The 20,482-nt window shown below is 40.3% G+C and overlaps 1 protein-coding gene across 3 annotated transcripts in view; it reads left to right on the forward strand.

The window, feature by feature from the left end:
• TMTC1 (transmembrane O-mannosyltransferase targeting cadherins 1) overlaps positions 1-20,482 on the forward strand; it is a 267,311-nt gene that overhangs the window by 195,597 nt on the left and 51,232 nt on the right. For 2 of the 3 annotated variants that reach the window (XM_026000063.2, XM_072765654.1), the window contains 2 exons: positions 594-707; positions 16,932-17,075. In XM_026000063.2, coding sequence (XP_025855848.2) covers positions 594-707; positions 16,932-17,075 — 258 coding nt within the window. The remainder of the gene's footprint in view (positions 1-593; positions 708-16,931; positions 17,076-20,482) is intronic. The other variant, XM_072765653.1, reaches the window with a different exon arrangement.

The following is a 20,482-nucleotide window of genomic DNA, read 5'->3' on the forward strand; positions in this document are numbered from 1 at the left end:
TGGGTTATGGCAGCCCAAGCAGACTAATACAGTGACCGTGTAAGCACAGTTTTTACCTTTCTGAGCAAAACCTCTTTCCCTTATCTGCAATTTGTAAAATAATTATCCTTGCATTTATTTATTTATTTTTTAAATTAGCCCAGGCTGGGAACATCGGAAATGTTAATTTCCAGTAAAACATAATAGGAAGGCCAGTCCATAGTCATCCCTCTTGTAATGATTTGTTCTTGTGGACGCTCTCAATTTTTTTTAAAGGAAGGTTCTAAGTGAACAAAAGCAAGGAAGGAAAGAAACTGAATGAACCTGAGCATGCAGGTTTGTTCTCCAGAGAATTATCTATCACCCTATGCGGCCACCTCTGCTTCATATCCAGTTAGCATGTTTGTTTAGTTGTGCACAACCACACACTGCTCCGTTGTTTTCCATGGAAGCACGTTCAGTAAGCCACATAATGCAGGTTTCCAATTTTGGAAAACCTGGCTTTAGATGGATGTAAGACATTCCAAATGCAGGTTCATGAAGTTGAGTAAAATATGAAAAAAACCCAACAGTATTCTTTGTTGCTCTTTTTTTTTCCTTTGTGCTAATTATAGGTCTGGAGTTCAAACCCTGCCCCACAATGCCAAGGTTCACTACAACTACGCCAATTTCCTGAAGGACCAGGGTCGGAACCGGGAAGCGATCTCTCACTACAGAACTGCCCTCAGGTAAGCATCCTATATGTATATTGTCCACTGCTGTGCTTCTCAGGCCCTTGTTGTTCGCCCACCCTCCCAGTGTGTCGGGGGGTGGTGGACACCGGACATCTCCTTGGAGGGGGTAAGGATCCTGGACTCTCCATCTCTTGGCTCAGTGCTCGAATCTGCTGTGAATGTAGTAACTGCGTTGCTTCTAATTCTTGGCGGTTTTCTGCAGAAGTTTCCATTGCTGCCCACTCCTCAATGAGGTGTGCTCCTCGGTTGAATATACACATACAGGCAAACAGGAGTCGGTTGTCAAAAATACACTGCAAATTCTCTGAACATGTATTCCAATGAAGTCTCCCACTTTTAGGTTTCTCATTGTCAGAAAGGATTTATATGAAGACATTTGAGTATAGAAATGAAATACCCTGATGGTTTTATTAAATAGAGAACTAGAAGATACTTGATTACCATATGGGGAATATGTTAATAAGGGGTGTGTGTGTACGCAAATATGTGTGTATGTGCATATGTAGATGAACAGCCCTGACACTCTCTTTGTACTCCTCTCCTTGTATTCATTTGGAAGAGACTGTAGCAAACAAAGCTTTAGATGTCACTTTATGAGAAACTGCAGATCAATCCTGCATGTCCAGCAGCAGTCTGCGCTGCTCTTGAGTACTCAAAATCACAACTCTGACTTTCAAGATGGTCTTATCTAAAAGATCCCACATGATGAATGTCTTTAACCTGGAACATGTGGAGATATGAGAACTATACATAGCCCCGGAGTCTCTAGACATGGGCAAAACAAAGAAAGGTGTTTATTGAGTACTATGAGGCTTGCGGAAGCTTTTTAAAGAGGTTTCCATGCTCCTACAGACTGGCCCACATTTGGCTGAATTTTCTGATAACCGTTCCGCTTTGGGATATGCTTAAAGTATATGTAGCAAACAAAACTACATTTCCCTGAAGCACATACTAGGATTATCTCAAAGTTTAGTTTGAAATCATCATTCTTAGGCAGCTTGGGTGGCACTGCCTTCAGCTCAGGTCATGATCCTGGGGTCCTGGGATCGAATCCCGTGTCAAGCTCCCTGCATGGAGCCTGCTTCTCCATCTGCCTGTGTCTCTGCCTCTCTCTCTCTCTCTCTGTCTCTCATGAATAAATAAATAAAATCTTAAAAAAAAAAAAGAGTGAAATCATCATTCTTTTTTTTTTTTTTTGAAATCATCATTCTTAAAGTAACTGACCCGCTTTGTAAAATTATCCTTTTGAACAATGCTCTTACATAAATGTATTGTTCATGAATCAAAATCTTTCAGACATTAGGCTCTCTTATTTAGTATTCAGTATGGTGAAAATTTTAGGCTGTGCACATCAAGTTCACCATCAGATACTTTTCCAAAGATACAAGAAATGCATGTCCCAAAGGAAAATTATAACAAAACCTTTTTTGAGGAAAAGGAGTTTTTATTAAGGAATAGAAGATCATTTTTAGGATTTAATAAGGAATTATATTCTTTCCCTGGAAGCCAGCTTACCCAAATGTTTACAATACTTATCTCTAGTTGTGAGATTATGGCTTAATTTTTTTCTGTATACTTTATTTTGTGCTCCAGATGTTCTATAATGAACGTGTATTATTTTTGCAATGAGGAGATGAAATTTTTAAAGAGGCATATTCCTTCAAGGGTACAAATAAAGTATGTTTTGGCTTAATGATTAATTAATGTTTCAGGATTTTAGGTGACATTCTTGAAGAGAAGAGAACAGTAAGTTTGTCTGAAAAATAGTGGTTGAAAGGAGGTATTACCAGTATCCTTTAAAATTTGTTGCATTCTAACAGACTGTTTTCTGTCAAGTTCAAACAGAAAAATAAGACAGACCCTAAGGCACAGCTTGGGGCAAAGATATAAATTACACAAAATTCTCCAGCAGCTGATTTTACAGAATTATAGTAGCTGGTTGGGTACTACCGCTTTTTTCCCATGGAACAATAAAAATAAATGTTTGCTTCAGCAACTGTACTTCTGGAAGAAACACGTCCTTTGAGAAGTGGGGGAAAAACAATTAGAGCTATAAATACACTGCATAGTAATTAGTGAAATATTTCATCCTCTCAGACCAGTCTCAAAATGCTTCTGATTTAAGTAGCATCATTTTTGTGTGGATATCTCTGTGGTGAATTTTCAATGGTGTGGGTGTTTTGTTTTGTCTTTTAATTTAAATAAATTGTCACTTGTTGTGTTAGAGAGAAGAGGAAAATACTAGGACTATTCATCATTTTGATGATTATTCATCCTAGGTGACTAGAAGATTGCACTTATTTTTTAAATTAATTTTTTTAGAGAGCCAGAGCATGCGCATGAACGGTGGAGGGGGTGGGGCAGCAGGAGAGTGCAAGAGAGAATCTCAAGCAGGTTCCACACTTGGCTCAGAGCCTGACTCTGGGGCTCGATCTCACGACCCTGAGATCATGACCTGAGCTGAAACCAAGAGTCAGATGCCAAACCAACTGAACCACCCAGGTATCCTAGGTTGCCCTTATTTTGATACTGCTCTTTCTTTGCTGATTTATTGTATCCTAAAATTTCTTTGCTGAAGTTGATTCTCCCCTTCCCAACTACCTCGTCCCTATTTTAGCTTCATTGTATTTGATATTTTCCATATTTGCACACAGCAAGAAAGACAGTGACTAGAGAAATGTGCAGGGATAACGGTGCTATTATCTGAAATCAGTCCCAACAATTATCCATTTCTGTTTTAATGACTGCGTAGATCCCAAAGGCAGTGATGAAATTAGTCATTAGGGTTGTATCTATACCAATATCATTTTGGCTGTCTTATAATTCTAGAAATAATGCCACATTAAATTGGTAATTATATATGACATGAATATTCTGCTTCTTTTAAACCTTACTCTATGTTTTTAAAAAAGATTTATTTCAGAGAGAGAGGGAAAGAGAGAGAGAGAGAGAGAGAGAATGCTGGACCAGACTCCCCACTAAGTGGGGAGCCCAATGCGGGGCTCAATCCCATGATCCTGAGATCATGACCTGAGCTGAAATCAAGAGCTGGCTGATTATGATTAATCCATGGAGCCACCCAGCACCCCAACCTTACTGTATTTTTAAAATGAGATGCAAGTACTACTAATTTCTCCTCCCTTTTGGTGTACCTCATTTATTATATTTCTGTAGTGCAAGGGAAATCTCCCCTGGAAAATGCTGCCACTGAGGTTATAGATTCAGATTAAGACCCAAATCAAAAAAAAAAAAAAAAAAAAAAAAAACAAATCAGCAAAGGAAGATGGAAGAAAAGAACTCTTTTCTCATCCTTTATTAACAGAAGTGTCAGCTTTGCTTTGCTATGAAGGGCAGCTGTCATGTTTATACCTATTCCAGGTTTTATAAAGTTTGAGATTCTATATGGTTCAGAATCAGAACACCACTGGTGGATCTGCCATGTGCTGCCAAAACTTTCTGACCATTGCTTAAAACTGGAAAAGTTTCTACCATTCCACCTCATGTTAGCTGAGTAGAAAGTTGAGAAACCACCCAGTATGTCAGCTCTTCCTGACAAAAATGCCCATGAAATAATTCATCCAATAAGTCCAAAAGGAGAGATAGTAGCCCTGCCTGGATAAAGTGCAGCAGATACTGAATGTGTAGTTGGCCGGTAGTTTGTTGATTAGTTTAAAAAGTTAGTTAAAAGGGGAAAATAATAAAACAAATTATGCACACTCTTGAATGATTTATTGTATCCCAAAATTTCACATGTACATCTATTCACCAATCTTGAAATGTCAAACCAACCTTTTTCCTTTGGGTAAGAGTTTAATGATTATAATCTGCAAAATCACATCCATAAATCATTTGTCTGATGATTTTGATACTTTAAAGTGGAAGAAAGATGTAATGACTGTGAGATTTTCCTGATTTTTCTCCTATAGATTTTACAGATGTTTTTCATCTAATTCAACAGCAATTTCTTGAGCAAATTCCCTTTTTTGAGAATTTTAGAGTATTTACTTAGTTTTCATAGAAATAACTTTTTCACTTCTATTTTATCAGTTTGCAAAATATTTTATTACATTACACAACTGCAATAAAAACTACAACTGCAATAAATTTGTTAATAAACACGATTGTCTGTTGGTCATTCAACTCAACTCACAGGGTCAAAAAGGCGCAGACTTACAGGGAAAGTTTATTAAGTTGTGGACAACCACCAATATGTTTTACAGAGAAGAGTACAACATAGTGAAGAAACTATTTTATTTATCTTTATTTTTTATTTTTTTAAAGACTTTATTTATTCATGAGAGACACACAGAGAGAGCCAGGGATATAGGCAGAAGGAGAAGCAGGCTCCCTGAGGGGAGCCTAATTCAGGACTTGATCTCAGGACCCAGGGATCACAACCTGAGCCAAAGGCAAACATTTAACCTCTGAGCCACCCAGGTGCCCCAAAGAGGTAGTTTTAAAATAGTTTTCACTACAGGTGATAGAGTTATGGAAATTGTTTTTCATTTTATATTTAAATTCACTGCATGACTCAGTTCTTGGTTGGTTAAAATGGGCTGGCCATCAAGAACCCTGCACCTGGGAAGGAATAGAGTTCACCTTTGTCCAGGTGGGTCAGGAAAGTCTCCTTACTGTTACCAGTAAATTATTCCATATCCATGGAACATTGTTCACTGGGATACCCTCTTCCTCCCAGCCTACTATGATAAGTACCTCCCATACCCAGATCTAGTCATGCATCCCAGGTGATTGGATATCACCCCTCTGCAGGATTCCATCCCTGATACAAGGGCTATGATCTTCAGTTACCCAGACTGCTGCTTTCCCCCATCCCCCTCACAGGTATGGTTTCACCATGAAATACACAGTAAATCATCTAAGATTTCCACCTTCCCATACTCCTATCAAGCAGGAGGTGCATTACCCTTCCATGACAGTACTCAAGTGTGCTTGGGCAGCCATGGGACCCTTAGCCTTATCCACTCCCAGTATATCTGTTGTTGAGGTTCTTTTTTTATTTTTTAAAGATTCATTTATTTAATAGAGAGAAAGCATAATCAGGGGGAGCAGCAGGCAGAGGGAGAAGCAGGCTCCCCACTGAGCAAAGAGCTCAGTGTGGGGCTCCATCCCAGGACTCCAGGATCGTGACCTGAGCCAAAGGCAGACTCTTAACCAACAGGTGCCCCAGTTATTGATGTTCTAAACAGAAAAAGAAGCCTGAAAACCAGGATTTTTTTTTTAAGATTTATTTATTTATTCATGATAGAGAGAGAGAGAGAGAGAGAGAGAGAGGCAGAGACACAGACAGAAGGAGAAGCAGGCTCCATGCAGGGAGCCCGACGCAGGACTTGATCCCAGGACTCCAGGATTGCGCCCTGGGCCAAAGGCAGGCGCTAAACCTCTGAGCCACCCAGGGATCCCCAAACCAGGCTTTTTTTTATTGGTATAAGTAAAGGGGAAGAAATATGCTTTTATTGCTCCTGTCCCAAAGAAATTGCCACTAGCAATTTAATTGCCTACCACGTGGGAAAGGATAGAACTAAAATCTTTTTGATTGGAATTTTTAATGCATAAAATAGAGACTCGTCATGATAGTAGTAACCATTGATAGCATTCTTTGCATTCCCTGCTGTGTTGATAACTGGAACTCTGCAAGGAGACTCTATTAGACTGTATAAGTGCATATGGAAAAAAGGGAAGTAATAAAAGAATCAAGGAAACCCTGTATCATAGTCTAACAAAATCTAACCATGTATAATTAACTCACTGTTCACTGATGTCCTGAATACATCAATAACATTATTATAACTCCTTTGAAAAATGCTATCTATGAAGCTGGTGGAGTTTGAACATTTTTTTTTTAAATCAGGATATAATGCTTATTTTAAAAGTCCTTCATTAAATCAATTTTAAGTGAACATTTAAAATAACTCTTATGAGTAAAGTGACCTTGGATACCAGCTGTCATATATTTCTGGAAAGAATTAAAACTCCAGGACCATTTGTTAACCAGGTTTAACATGTGGAGATGGGCTCTTTTGCCAGTGTGGTATTTTCACTTATAAAAGTCTAAGTGCACTTCCCAGTATCACAAATAGACACTTGAAATTAGTTTTGTTGATGAAAATTAATAGCTTCACTATATTTTGTGTTAATGAAGTCTAGCAGTTTTACTCATTAAATCCAAGAAATTAAACACTATTTCATTTAGAAAACTAGAAGTTAGTGACTTTGTGGCCATACTTATAGACTAAATTTCTGAATGAAAGTTCTGTAATTTCTATTCAAGAACATTTTGCTGTCTGGTTTGGTGGGGTGGGGGTGGGGGGTTGTGCTTTGTTTTTTGCTTTTTATTTTTTTTTCCTGCCTTATACCTCTCTTTCACTTCAGAAACCCACTGTGCTTCCCCAGGAAACAGAATCCCAGGCGGGGATCTGCATGCAGGAAGTCCATTAAGAAGTGCTCTCTGGAATGTTAGGGAAGGAAGCCAGGGGAGCAGGATGGGCAGAGGGAGAGTTGACAAGCAGGGCAATTCCTGGGCCTCAGCTGACACCTAGGAAGTTCTGGAGCTGCGAGCGCCCCTCAGGATTGCCGTGAATGGCAAGAGATGGAATCTTTACATCCCCTTATGAACCAGTCACTGCCCCAGGCAGGGAGGGTAGCCTGGGGTGAGGCAGTTCCTGAGAAGACTCAGCTGTGAACTGTCAATAGATGGGAAACAAGTGTCTCAGACGTGAGTGGTGTCTGGGTGGTGTGAGAAAGCAGCCACCACAACCGGCTCAATTTACAATTTCTGATATAAGCAAATATGACAGCTTTAACAATATCACTTAGATTTTCTGTTAAAATGACATCATGGGAGGTAACACCATATACTTCATAAGGCTGGAAGATTACAAGATAGTTCGTATAAAAAGCTTAAGGCAGTGCCCAATACCTGGCAGTGATAAATTCATTAAGTGTTATTTATTTGTATGTCCCAAATCTGACCACTTCTGTCCACCTCCACTGGCCATCGTGTCTCACTTAGATTCCTGTCTCAGAGCCCCTGTGGCTCCTACCAGGCCCTGCACTGCCCTTCTCAGACCTCACCTCCTGGGACTTTTCTGCCAGCTCAGCTCCAGCTACATACCAGTCAGGCCACATTTCTATTCCAGGGACTCTGAATTTGTAATTCCCTCTTCCTGGAACACACCCTCATTCTCTAACTAGCTGCCTCCTTCCCTTCCTTCGGGGTTCCCCACTTAGGTCATCTTGTCAATGTGGCCTTCCCAGGCCACCCCACCCAAGAGTGCAGTCACCACCAACATACTCTATTCCTCTTCTTTGCTTCATTTTCTCCATTGCATTTGTCACCCACTCACCTACTTCTCTCTTTTTTTTTAAAGATTTTATTTATTTACTCATGAGAGACACACAGAGAGAGGCAGAGACATAGGAAGAGGGAGAAGCAGGCTCCCTGTGGGGAACCCAGTGCAGAACTCGATCCCAGGACCTCGGGATCATGCCCTGAGCCACAGGCAGATGGTCAACCACTGAGCCACCCAGGTGCCCCCTACTTCTCATTTTTTTAAGTGTCTGTCTCCCTCTACTAGAGGGGAAACCCCATGAGGGTAGAGATTTGGGTCTTTATCCGCAGCCTGGAGAACAATACCAGGAACGTAGCACTTAGTGTGTGTTGATTGGGTGAATGCTACCTGTAAACATCTTTATATGGTCTTTTTTTTTTTTTTTTAAGAATGTGAATTACCTGAAATTTTTTTAAATGGCAGCTGAAGTACAGTGTGAAAACCAAAAACTTTCCAAAGTAGATCCATAGTCACTTCTACAGAGCATATATTTTAATCTGTCCCCAAACCCATCTTGCTTTTCTCCTATGTTCAGGAGTCCCTAATTTATTCCTCTGAGATTTTATTTAAAACTGTTTCTTAAAGCCTTCACTTCATCTACTTCTCTGGGCACTTTTCCATTAATATTTAAATATTCTTGGGGTGCCTGGGTGACTCAAGCCCTTGAGTGTCTGCCTTTTGATTTCTGCTCAGGTCATGATCTTGAGGGTTGTGCGATCAAGCCCCATGTTGGGCTCCACACTCAGCAGGGAGTCTGCTTGAGATTCTCTCTCCCTCTACCGCTGCCCCTCCCCTCCCCAATCTTACACTCTGTATCTCTCTCTATAAAGATTCATTTATTTATTTTTTAGAGAGTGAGGTGGGAGATGGGTGGGAGAGAGGGCACGTGCACCAGCAGGGGGAGAGGGAAAGAGAAAGGGAATCGCAAGCAGACTCCTTGATGAGCACAGAGACCAACATGGGGCTCTATCTCACAACCCAAGATCGTTACCAGAGCTGAAATCAAGGTGGATGTTCAACCAACTGAGCCACCCAGGCAATAAAATACCTTAAAAATAAATAAATAAATAAATAAATAAATAGTCTCAAGTTTCTACCTTCTTGAAACAAATATGCAAACCAGCCTGTTCATCTCCTGTTTTCCCCTTACCTGTTGGTCTCAGTGTCTTCTCCTTCATTTCCCTCTTGTTAGCCAGACCCCTACCACCACCACCTGTGAGTGGGTTCCACTCTACCACTGACTCTTTTCTGTAGATGCACCTGCTGCCCTCATATGGGGAACTCCAGAGGACACTGCTGACTCTCAGCAGCATTAATTTTGTTGACTGCTCCATCCTCCTTAAAGTGAATTATTTGTCAGCTTCCATGCTGCCTTGGTTTTCCCTCTGATTCTCTAGACTCTCCTCCAAACCCTTAATGGAGGAGTTCTCAGGCTCCTCCTCTTCTCAAGCTTTGCTTTCCTCCCAGAGGATCTCTTCAGTTCCAAAAGCTTTTAGGTAGCATCTGTATGCTGATCAACTCTCAAAGCTGTCATTTCACCACATAACGTTCCTCTATCAGAGCCATCTCTCCAGCTGATTCCTGGATGTTTCCACACATTTCCCACTGCACCGAAACTCACCTTACCACCTTCTCTCCAAAACCTGTTCCTTGTCCTCTATTGCCCTCCTTTCCAATTTGTACTTAAACCATGTTTTGTTTCCTGAGTTCTTTTTAGTTTGCTTTCTCTCCTTTGAAACACTTTTTTTCCTCTTTCTACTTATATCCCCTCCTCCCCTTTCCTTAACTCTCAACTGTTAACTGCCTCGCTGGTGAAGCATCATCTGGCCTGGAAACACCTTGGTGAGTACCAATGCTCCTGCCATGGGCTCCTGCTTCTCATTCTGTCCACCCCCCTCCCTCCACTTTGTCTCTTTCTGCCCTATGTGCTCTGATCACAGTGCGTTAAAGCAAATTGGTGTCCCTGTCTCTTCCTCTTCTGCCACAGGACTTACTGGAGAGCAAAGACTCCTTTCTCTTTATTGCTGTGGTCCCTTAGCGGAGGGTTTGGCACATTGTAGGTGCTTAGTAGATGTTTAAATGATTATTGAAAGAAAGACCAGATGGATATATAATGCACAGAACATCACAGACCCCCTTAGAGTTAGAGGGCAACTCTGTAATGACAGCAGTATCTCTCAGTGGGAGAGCAGTCAACAGTGTGGATGGGACAGTTCTTCATTATGCAGGACTGTCTAATGCATCACAAGATGTTTAACACGCCTACTTCCTGCCATTGGTGACCACCAGTTCCTGAAGCGGATATTCAGGATATGCACCCTGTTCTCTCCCCATCCCACATGATCTTCATTGGCAGTTACTGATTAGGAATAGGGACCCCCTTTTCCGCCCACTGCCGTCTTTTCCCGAGTTGATACAACTGGAGTGCTAGTAATGCTATGAAGTATCAGTACAGTAAAGACTCCATGTGCACATGGATCTGTCACACAGGACTTTGAATCTCCTTACAACCTTGGATGTAGCTTGTAAAATTGCACGTGTCTGGAATTCCATTTGGTGTTGAGCATATCAGAAAGGCTTGGAGGAAATTGCTCTGGTGCCTGTGGGGATCGTTTGCTTTAGATGATGAAGGATTGACAGGCTTTGGAATGAGGGTTTGGCAAAGAACATTCCTACATTCTTAAAATGGAGAGAGTCGCACGTCCTTCACATCTGAGAACCCACGGCATAGGAGAGACAGATGGATACAAGATGACTTGAGTGTTCACTGGATTAGTGATGAAGAAATAATGGATGTTCTTTTGACTGATGGGATCAAGTCGAAGGCCATTGTCAGCAGTGAAGAGAATGATTTTTTTTGGAGGGTGAGAAATCCATATGAGAGGAGACCTGGCAGCTTCAGCCTGGCGTGAGTTCGTTAGGGCTGGAGGGGGAACCAAATAATACCACCCAGAGGTCCTGCAACTCACCCCAAACACAAACTGTTTATGGTGGGACAAGTATGATGACGGGTATTTTTATACCCATCATCTCATTTTCTAACATAGGCACCCATTTGTTTACACAGAAGGTCAATAGCTATTGACCTTATTATTATAGAGAAAGCAACTAAGGGGCAGACATAAATTCAAAATCTCATAGCTAGATATGTTGTTTTTTTTTTCTGAAAGTCCGTGGCTTCTGACTCCAAATACAGTTATATTTCTGCTCCACCAAAACAGCCCCACTATCTGCCCCAGAAACCAAAGTTCACCATAATCACCTCAAGCCTCTGAGAAAGGTTAAATAAAAAGCAGAGAAGTATTTAATTCAATGCATTTCCCAACCCTTAGAGTTAAATTGTCAGGAATCAGGAAAATTCAGCCACTTAAAATGACTCATTTCCTGAGGGCATCAGAGAACAGGGTTTACTCTAAATTGTCTTGGAAAATCAACTGGGTGGAGTCCTCCTGGATCACTGTGAGAGGTCATCCATTGTGAGAGGTCAGATAATTTAGTTGGCCCTCTTTGGAGAGTGTGTTACATTTCCCTAAATTGCATGTGAGGTTTTTTCCCAAAGCTTTCTGAAATGGGTGGAAAGAGTATAATGCAAAAAGAAAGTGGCAAGATTACTTGCTGGGTGTTAATGGCAATTTCGAACAAGCAAAGAAGCAGAGCAATAATCAGTGTCACCTGGTACATTTTAGTGACATGATTGTTCAAATCTTATAACAGGAAAGAACCAGGCACTTAAAAAAAATACCAGAGACTAATCTGGTTGAAAATATGCTGCTGACTCCTGAAATAAAGTTTACTTTGGTTATTTTTTTAGTCCAGTGAAGTTCAGGTTTTATGGTTGAATTTTTTCCCAGACATGTTTTTCTTTTGGATTTTTTTTTTTCTTAACAGGAAATAGAAAATAAACATCTGACCTTAGCATAGTTAACCTCAAATAAATTAAGGTGTGGAATGAAAATCAGACAAATAAATCAGGGTGTGTATATTCTGAAAGGAAATTACAAACTGGAGCATAGGATACAATATCGCTTGCACAATGAAATGCCGTATAAGGTACTCCAACAAAAAATTAAGAGCATCCTTCACTTTTGAACAGATGGTACAAAATTCAAAGTAAATGACTGAAAGAAAATGTAAAACCACACTTTAGTCACATCCATCTCGTGTATCTGGGTCTGCAGGTTGATCTTGGGTTAAAGCTTAAGAGCAGTAGATGAGAGAGTGTACGTACATCTTGTACACTTATTCAGTGTTGCTGGCTCTAAATAGCCTCTCTGAATGCTGTGGTTTTTGGAGATAACATGATTATTTTCTATGGTGGGTAACATATTTTTCCAGTGCATAAGAATCCCAGCAGCCAAGTGTTCTGAGTATTGAGTTTATTCTACTTCTGTCCCTGAGAACTAGTTCTTATAAGATCATAGTTGAATGGATGGGCTAAAGAAAAAAAAAGGAGAAATTACTCTAAATGGAAGCTCTAATTGGTAGCGGTTATTTATTTGCTGAAGGTGGAAAGACTCATGATTGTCAGGAAAAATAAATAGATTTACAGGAGCCAATTGTCTTCTTAACACAAGAACACAACTGCTTCTGAGATTTTATTTTATTTTTTAATAATCTATTATCTACTCAATTTCTTTCCTCAGCTGTAACATAGTACAGTAATTCTACTTAAAGAATTAGGAGGGTTAAATGAGACGATGGAAGAAAAAGTGTGAAGTATCCTTAATACATCCTAGGTCACTTGGGACCCATTTTCTTTTGTTCCTACCCCCAGTGATGATCTCCTAATAACATGTTGATTTTGATTCTCAGAGCTAAGGTAACTGGGAATGGAGGGGAATAATAATATTTTTAAATAGGTGCTTTATCAGTTCTGCTTAAGGAAATGTTCCTAGATAAAAATTAAGAACCCCATATGTGCTCAACTGGAGGTGTACTTACCAAGAATACAGATTATTCAGTACTTGACCAAAATTCTCCTCAATTCATAGAACTGTATCTCTATATGTAGATTTCACTTTAATTTTTTTTGGGGGGGGGGAGACCCAAAGAGAGAGGGAGAGAGAGATTCTTAAGCAGGCTCCATGCCTGACACAGAGCCTCATGTGGGGCTTTATCTCACAAGCCTGAGATCATGACCTGAGCCAAAATCAAGAGTCCAAGGCTTAATCTCAGGTGTCCCAAGATTTCATTTTTAAAGAGAAAAAATAAGCTTCCTTACACACTAGGACTACTTGACAATACAACATATTTTCTGTGTAATAAGTTTTAAAAATTTAACTCACTGAAATAAAAAATGACAGTAATAAAGAAATGGCAAGAAACCCCCCAGCACAAATGTTGAGTAAGAGTGTGAGAAGGAAAATCCTATGGCTATTCATACTCATAAAAAAAAAAAAAAAAAAAAGTCTGAAAATCACCACTCCACCCTAGTTTAGTGAAGCTTTTGTTGAGACTTTTTTTTTAGATGGGGAAGGGAATAATCACTAACAGAACTTTTATAAAGTATTCCTGTAGAAGTCAAAGTCAAGATAGGGTTAATTTATTCTGACAATGGATGTAGCAACATAAACATCTCTTAAATTGTTTATTTTTATAGTACGTAATTATCCTCCTGGAGACCTCAGTATTGAATTAGACCCAAGCTCATTCAAACACAAGTTTATTTAAAAAGCAGGGGCAGCCCGGGTGGCTTAGGGGTTTAGCGCCAGCTTCGGTCCAGGGCCTGATCCTGGAGACCCGGGATCAAGTCCCTATCTCGGGCTCCCTGCATGGAGCCTGCTTCTCCCTCTGCCTGTGTCTCTGCCTCTCTCTCTCTCTCTGTCTCTCTCATGAATAAATAAATAAAATCTTTAAAAACATAAATAAATAAATAGAATAAAAATAAAATAAAAAGCAAACACAAAAAATAACCTCTGTCCTAGCATAGGTCTTCAGTGAACAAGAGAAGAGCAGGTCTTTTAAGAAAAAAAATTTACATTTATCTAAAACTCAAAACAAAGTGTGGTATTTTTTTCCTGACCTAGTTATTGAAGAATCCTATTAATGAAATTCAGCTTTGTTTTATAAATAATGCAATACTTGCTTGTGAGTAGCTGAACCTAATCAGATACCCGGTGAGAGAGGATATTGCTAGCAGTCTGCTTACTATTACCAGGAATACACAATATCACACGTTTTTCAGGTGGGGGCTCTGAGTGGGAATAGGTTCAGTAAGCCACTCTAGATGTGAGCAATCCCCTTCCTCCCTGGGTTGGGACTCTGTCAACATACAGCCTCTTCCCCGACTGTGGCTGGCCATGAATCTTTGTCCTAAGCTTCATGCTAATGCAACTGCAGACAAGTTCTTGGAGCACAAGTCAAGGCCTCTTCCATCAGAGTGCCTCTCTCTGTCAGAGTGCTTCTTTCTGTTTCTTGCTACTTCCTTTCTCACTGCTTATTTCTGGTTTTGAGAGTTAGGTGTGGACTTACATTCAGTTTCTGAATTAGAAGAGAAGAGAGAGAAAAAAAAAAATTTTAGATTCAGCGAAATGTGAAAGTCCATGACTGGGTACCTGGGTGGCTCAGGGGTTGAACGTCTGCCTTGGGCTCAGGGCATGGTTCCCGGGGTCCTGGGATCGAGTCCCACATCAGGCTCCCCACATGGAGCCTGCTTCTCCCTCTGCCTATGCCTCTGCTTCTCTCTCTCTGTGACTCTCATGAGTAAATAAATAAAATCTTTAAAAAAGAAAGAAAGTCCATGACTATTTATTTGACAGTGGGATTGCCAGTAAGCATAAATTTGAATAAGGTGGGCTGAGAGCCAATGCCAAGGGCAGTTGCTTGAGAGTGCGGATGGGCGCTTCAAGAGGTGAGTGAGTCCATGGTGGAAGATCTTATGGAATTTAGACTGTCCTTTCCCATAGGTAGTGCTTTCACCTCAAACATTGATTTCAAGGGCTCCCAAGCCTAAAGAAATAAGGAAAAGATCAAGTTTTAAGAAGCCTGATGTCCCCAGGAAGCTTCCTATTATAGCTGCTCAACAGAGAAACAAGAATTGCTCATATCGCGTTCATTGGACATCTCTTAAATCTTTGGGAGGTCAGAGAACTTTGTTCAACGTCTCCTCCTGCACCCCCCCCCCCCCACCAAAAAAAAAGGGTTCTTTAAAAGGAATTTGAGTCCTGGCTGTGATATGCTTTCTGTAACATTCTTAGACACAAGCTTCCTAGGAGACTTTTGTGGCCATGGAGTGAAGAATGAGCAGATGCAAGAGCATCTTGTTCTCATCAAAGTTCTGATATCCCTTAGTGGCATCTCAGAGAGAGAGAGCCAAGGACTTGCTTCCCTTAGAACTGTGAGGCCAGGGGTTATAGGGCTACCAGGGACCTCGGGTTGTCTTTGCCTGAGTGAAGATGACCAGAGAGAAGCAAACAACAGTGCCATGTGCTGGCCCGTATGTTTTCCTTTTCCCAATTCCTCTCGTATCTCTCCCCAACATCCTCTACAGCCATTGAGAGTAATTAGAACTTTTGAGTTTGGGAGGACATAATATGCCTCTGAATAGATTCTATCCCTTGTCAGTCCTGAGGAACATCACCTGGCATGGGCATATCTTACTGAAAATACGATTTCTCAGGAATGTTTTTTTTTTCCCCCCTCAGGAATGTTCTTTGTGTTCATTGCTGCTCTAGAAGGGACCGGGGAAGAGAGGATTCCGTAATCAAATAAACTTAGGAAACTTTGAGTTAAACAAAGATTAAAAAAAAAAAATGAGACTGTCTTGGCAGCCTTTTAATAGGAACCTCTTCTGTCTGCAAATATAACTGATCTTAGAAGGTGCAGAACAGAGTGGGAGGGGGCAAGCATGTCATTTGATTGTCAAGAGATTTGACAAGTACACATCCTATTTTTATTTCTTGTGCATTATCTTGGCTTTTCTACAATAAGAGCCAGTTCCATGGGCTTATTTAAGCACTCTGGGTGACAGAGACGGAGTGAACCTCTTCGTCTGCTAAATATTCTGCTCTAAATATAGCGGAAACAACTAAACTATGTAGCTGTGCGGATTTGCCTTCTTTATGGTTTTGAGTTAAGGAAGTAAATTGATTCCCTTCCTTCTTTAATCAGCATAAATTTGGTTTACTGATGTATCCCCAAGCCTCCTTTACATTTGCTTTTGAACATGGGAATGCTACTTTCACTTCATTGTGCATTATTTAATTTTTTTTTTAAGTGTTTGTCAGGATTTTCATTCTGAGAACTGTATCAGGCCAGTTGGTACCAAATTACAGTAGGAGGAGGGAAAGGAGATAAAACGGAAAAAGAGAGCCAAGATGGAAAGTCATTTTAGGGATAAAGTTTATTTTTGTGGGAAGACATTGTATATTAAGCTTTCTCAATAATGATGGTCCTTCTAATATCCCAATCCAAATATGTGAAGATGCCTTCACCTGAGGAACCTCCAGCATCTCGTGTACATAGTAGGCCCTGTACAGGCAGCTGCTCAGCAGTCCCACCAGCCCGGAAACTCAGAAGCAATGAGGCAATGAGAATTTTCTGTCAAAGCAGATCAAAAGTAATTATAGGCTCCAAAGGACTAAAATTTGTTTAACCCTAGATTTGCATACTGTTTATTTTCGTACCATGTGGGGGTTATTTACTTATACCATTAAGGGTCAAATATGTGCTTCTCAGCCATATTTATATGCCTGCAGCTGCACACATAAGATTTCACATGGACAAACCATTAAAATAAAGGAAGAACTCAGTGTTTCATTTTGGTTGTGGCATTCCCTGGGGGGTGGGGGGGGAGCGGGGGAGAACAAGCAAATTATGCCCAGCTTACAGGTTTTTGAACAATCATGGCTGAATAGTCCTGACTTTTCAGGTTGTATCCTCGCCATGCAAGTGCCCTGAACAATCTGGGAACACTGACGAGAGACGCAGCAGAGGCAAAGATGTACTATCAGAGGGCTCTCCAGCTGAATCCTCAGCACAACCGGGCTCTGTTCAATCTCGGCAATCTCCTTAAGTAAGTAGAATGTGTACCTTTGATCAGGCGGTCTTGTAAATTTTACAAAGGAAATCCTTTCCTTCTTAATACTCATCTGGTTGTGCTACTGTCTCCTCTTCCCAGAGTGGAATAATTTAGGGTTTTCAAGCTTTGAGAGGAGGTAATAGTCCTCTAAAATAATCTATCCCTTATCCCTTATCATTCAAAAAGAGTATTTGGAAGTGTCAGTTCTGGATGTTCATAGGATGTCTATAGAGGGTTGGGGGCATAGCGAAGGGTTACATGGTCAGGTAAATTTAGGAAATGCTGAGTTAGACAAAGATAACTCCTCCTCTTGCAAGAACCTTTAATATGCTAAATGCTCTGTGAATCTTCAGGAAGGCAATATAGAATACGATATGATATTTCCCAAAGTCAATTTTTTTTGGTAAGGCATTTCCTAAGTATTCCATGAATATACTTTGGGCAAAGCACTCATCTAAGAAGAGTGGTGTGCTCTAAAGCTGTATCCAGGGATCCCTGGGTTGCTCAGTGGTTTTAGCAACTGTCTTCAGCCTAGTGCATGATCCTGGAGTCCCAGGATGGAGTCCCACATCAGGCTCCCTGCAAGGAGCCTGCTTCTCCCTCTGCCTGTGTCTCTGCCTCTCTCTCTCTCTCTCTTTCTCTCTCTCTCTTTGTATCTCTCATGAATAAATAAATAAAATCTTAAAAAAAAAAAAGAAAGCTGCAACCAGATGACACAACTACAACTCATGTCCAGCATATGTAAGCAGTAAGAAATGAAGCAAGGCCTGCCTGGACTTAGTAATGATAACTCTTGCTCTTAGGGAGACCTGCCAGGTACAATCAGTCATTGGTGTTGGCTTTTCACTCACTGCCTTGGAAGAGGTTCATAGTGTAATTAGTATCACTGAAACCTAGAACAGGGGTGCTTTTGCATCTTGTATTTTTATTAATACAATCTAAGCATATTGGTGATGGTGTTGGCATCTGTAGTTTTGGCAATAATGAAATGGTGGAAGTTACGGAATTTGCTTCTAAGCTTAAGAAAACAGTGAAAACATCCAATGTGGAAATAGGATGAACAAGATTTGAAATGAGATGGTAGTGATGTGTTTATCTCAGCTTATTAGGATGCTAACAATCTACAACACTTACTGGAGGACTCTAGGTAGCTCAGTCGGTTGAGCACCTGACTCCTGGTTTCGTCTCAGGTCATGATCTTGCTGAGCACGGAGTCGACTTGAGATCCGTACCTCCTTCCCACTGCCCTCCCCACCAAATAAATAAATAAATTCATCCATCCTTAAAAAAAAATCTCCATACTTACTGAATTGGTTTCTGAGTCTCTCAACTTCTAGAGCACTCATCTGGTACCTTACAGCTAGCTAATGGTTTGCTTTGTTCTCTTGTCCTCTCCCTAAAAGGATTGTCTTAATTGCCTCAGTAACTCCATATGATGCAACTTCTTCACCTTCCTGTGTACTCCTTGAGTTTTACATGTATAGATAGACCTTAGTCCTTTCTCCTAATGTGTGTGTTAATGTGTGTTTTTTATTTAATCCCATTTGGACAGAAGTATTGAAATGCCTTAATTATAGAACAATCTAATATGGTATGATGTGAGAGGTGCCATCCTAAGTTTGAAGTTCTAGGTTTAGGGTTGGCTTTGTCCAGGTACAGGAGCACAAAATCAAGGAATACTATACAAAAGTAAGTAAATATGGGGAAAGTACGATTCAAGTGAAAGAAATAAAAGTATAAATCAGCAAAAACCAAATAAGCTGAATTTTTCAAGTTAGATAATTTTTTGTTATAATTTGATACAAATTGAGAATGATGAAAAACAACCTTAGTTGTTAAATGAAGTGGTACACCTGGTGACAGAAAAGTCCTTTTAGTACTAGTCGGCTCCTATTAAAAGTAATAACAGATCAAGAGATGTGGGGAAAATGAGTTCTAATTATTACAGATAATAGTTGCAGGTCAATGGGGTGCTTCTATTTTATTCTCTGATTTTTATGAGCTCTTTTTTTTTTAATGTGAAGGTTTTGTGTGTTTTTTTTTTTTTTAAGATTTTACTTATTTATTTGACAGAGAGGGAGAGAGAGACCACAAGCTGGGGGAGCAGCAGGCTCCCTGTGGAGCCAGGACCCCCATGCAGGGTTCAGGGCTTGACTTGGGGCTAGAACCCAGGACTCTGTGATCATTACCTCATCTGAAGGCAAACGCTTGACCTACTTGCTACCCAGGCACCCCCTTATGTGAAGTTCTAAAGACACATTTTTTTTAAGTCATTGTTACATCTGTTTATGTCCTGCCTTAGAGGTCAAATAATTTAATGGCTGGATAAAGTCCTATCAGTGTCTTTTGGGGTACCAGAATTACATAGTACTGATTTTAAAGACCACATAGACGAGTATTTTTCCCCCAAAGAGCCAGCTTATTTTTTTTTAAGATTTTATTATTTTTTTCATGAGAGACACACAGAGAGAGAGAGGCAGAGACACAAGCAGGCTCTATGCAGTGAGTCTGATGTGGGACTCGATCCCAGGTCTCTAGGATCACGCCCTGGGCTGAAGGCAGTGCTAAACCGCTGAGCCACCCAGGCTGCCCAAGAGCCAGCTTTATGGCAGTTCTTGTTAGGAAGGATGTCCTGCAGTTATGATTATCATATTGTGCTGAATGGAGCTTTACTTAAAAATGACAGCCGACAGTCCTTAAATTTCATCTTGCCAAGACCTGAACAAGAGATGCATGCCCTAACCTTCCTTTTCCACATATTATTGCCATTAACTATTATCTTGAAAAAAAAAAACTATTATCTTGAATGTGTGAGTTATATGTGAGTTATATAGGACAAGGAATTCTGTTTTGGACCATGGTAATAGCTATTTTTCACAGTAGGAGGGACTCCCGGACACTAAACATAGGATTTTTTTTCTCTCTTTGTCAGAGATTTTGTCAAAATCAACTCTTGGTGATTATCTAAACCAACAACAATGCTTTATATTTGTGTAAGCCTCTAGTTTTCTGAGTGCTTTTTTTTTTTTTTTTTTTTAATGAGGCTCTCCTAGTAACTCTTTAAGGTAGACAGGGAAGAAGAGGGAATAAGGGTCCTGAAAAGTTGAGTGCCTTGTACAAAGCCACTGTTGTTCACCTGTTGCTCCTTTGATTTGCATCAGAGAGTGGAGTGGCTGTATCCACGTAGATTATTCTTACAATCCAGTGGAATAAAATCATGATAACAGCTAACATTTACATAATATTTTGCAGTTTAGAGATAAGTGTTTTATTACGCATTATTTAATTCAATCTTTTTCACAAAAGGTATTCTCATCCATATCCCCATTTTACGAAGGAGAAACCAAGGCTCAGAAATCTTATGTGATATTGGCCTAGGCCCTGGCAGGCCCAGAACTGAA

The sequence above is a fragment of the Vulpes vulpes genome, chromosome 8 (assembly GCF_048418805.1).
Source record: "Vulpes vulpes isolate BD-2025 chromosome 8, VulVul3, whole genome shotgun sequence".
NCBI classification, from domain to species: Eukaryota; Metazoa; Chordata; class Mammalia; order Carnivora; family Canidae; genus Vulpes; species Vulpes vulpes.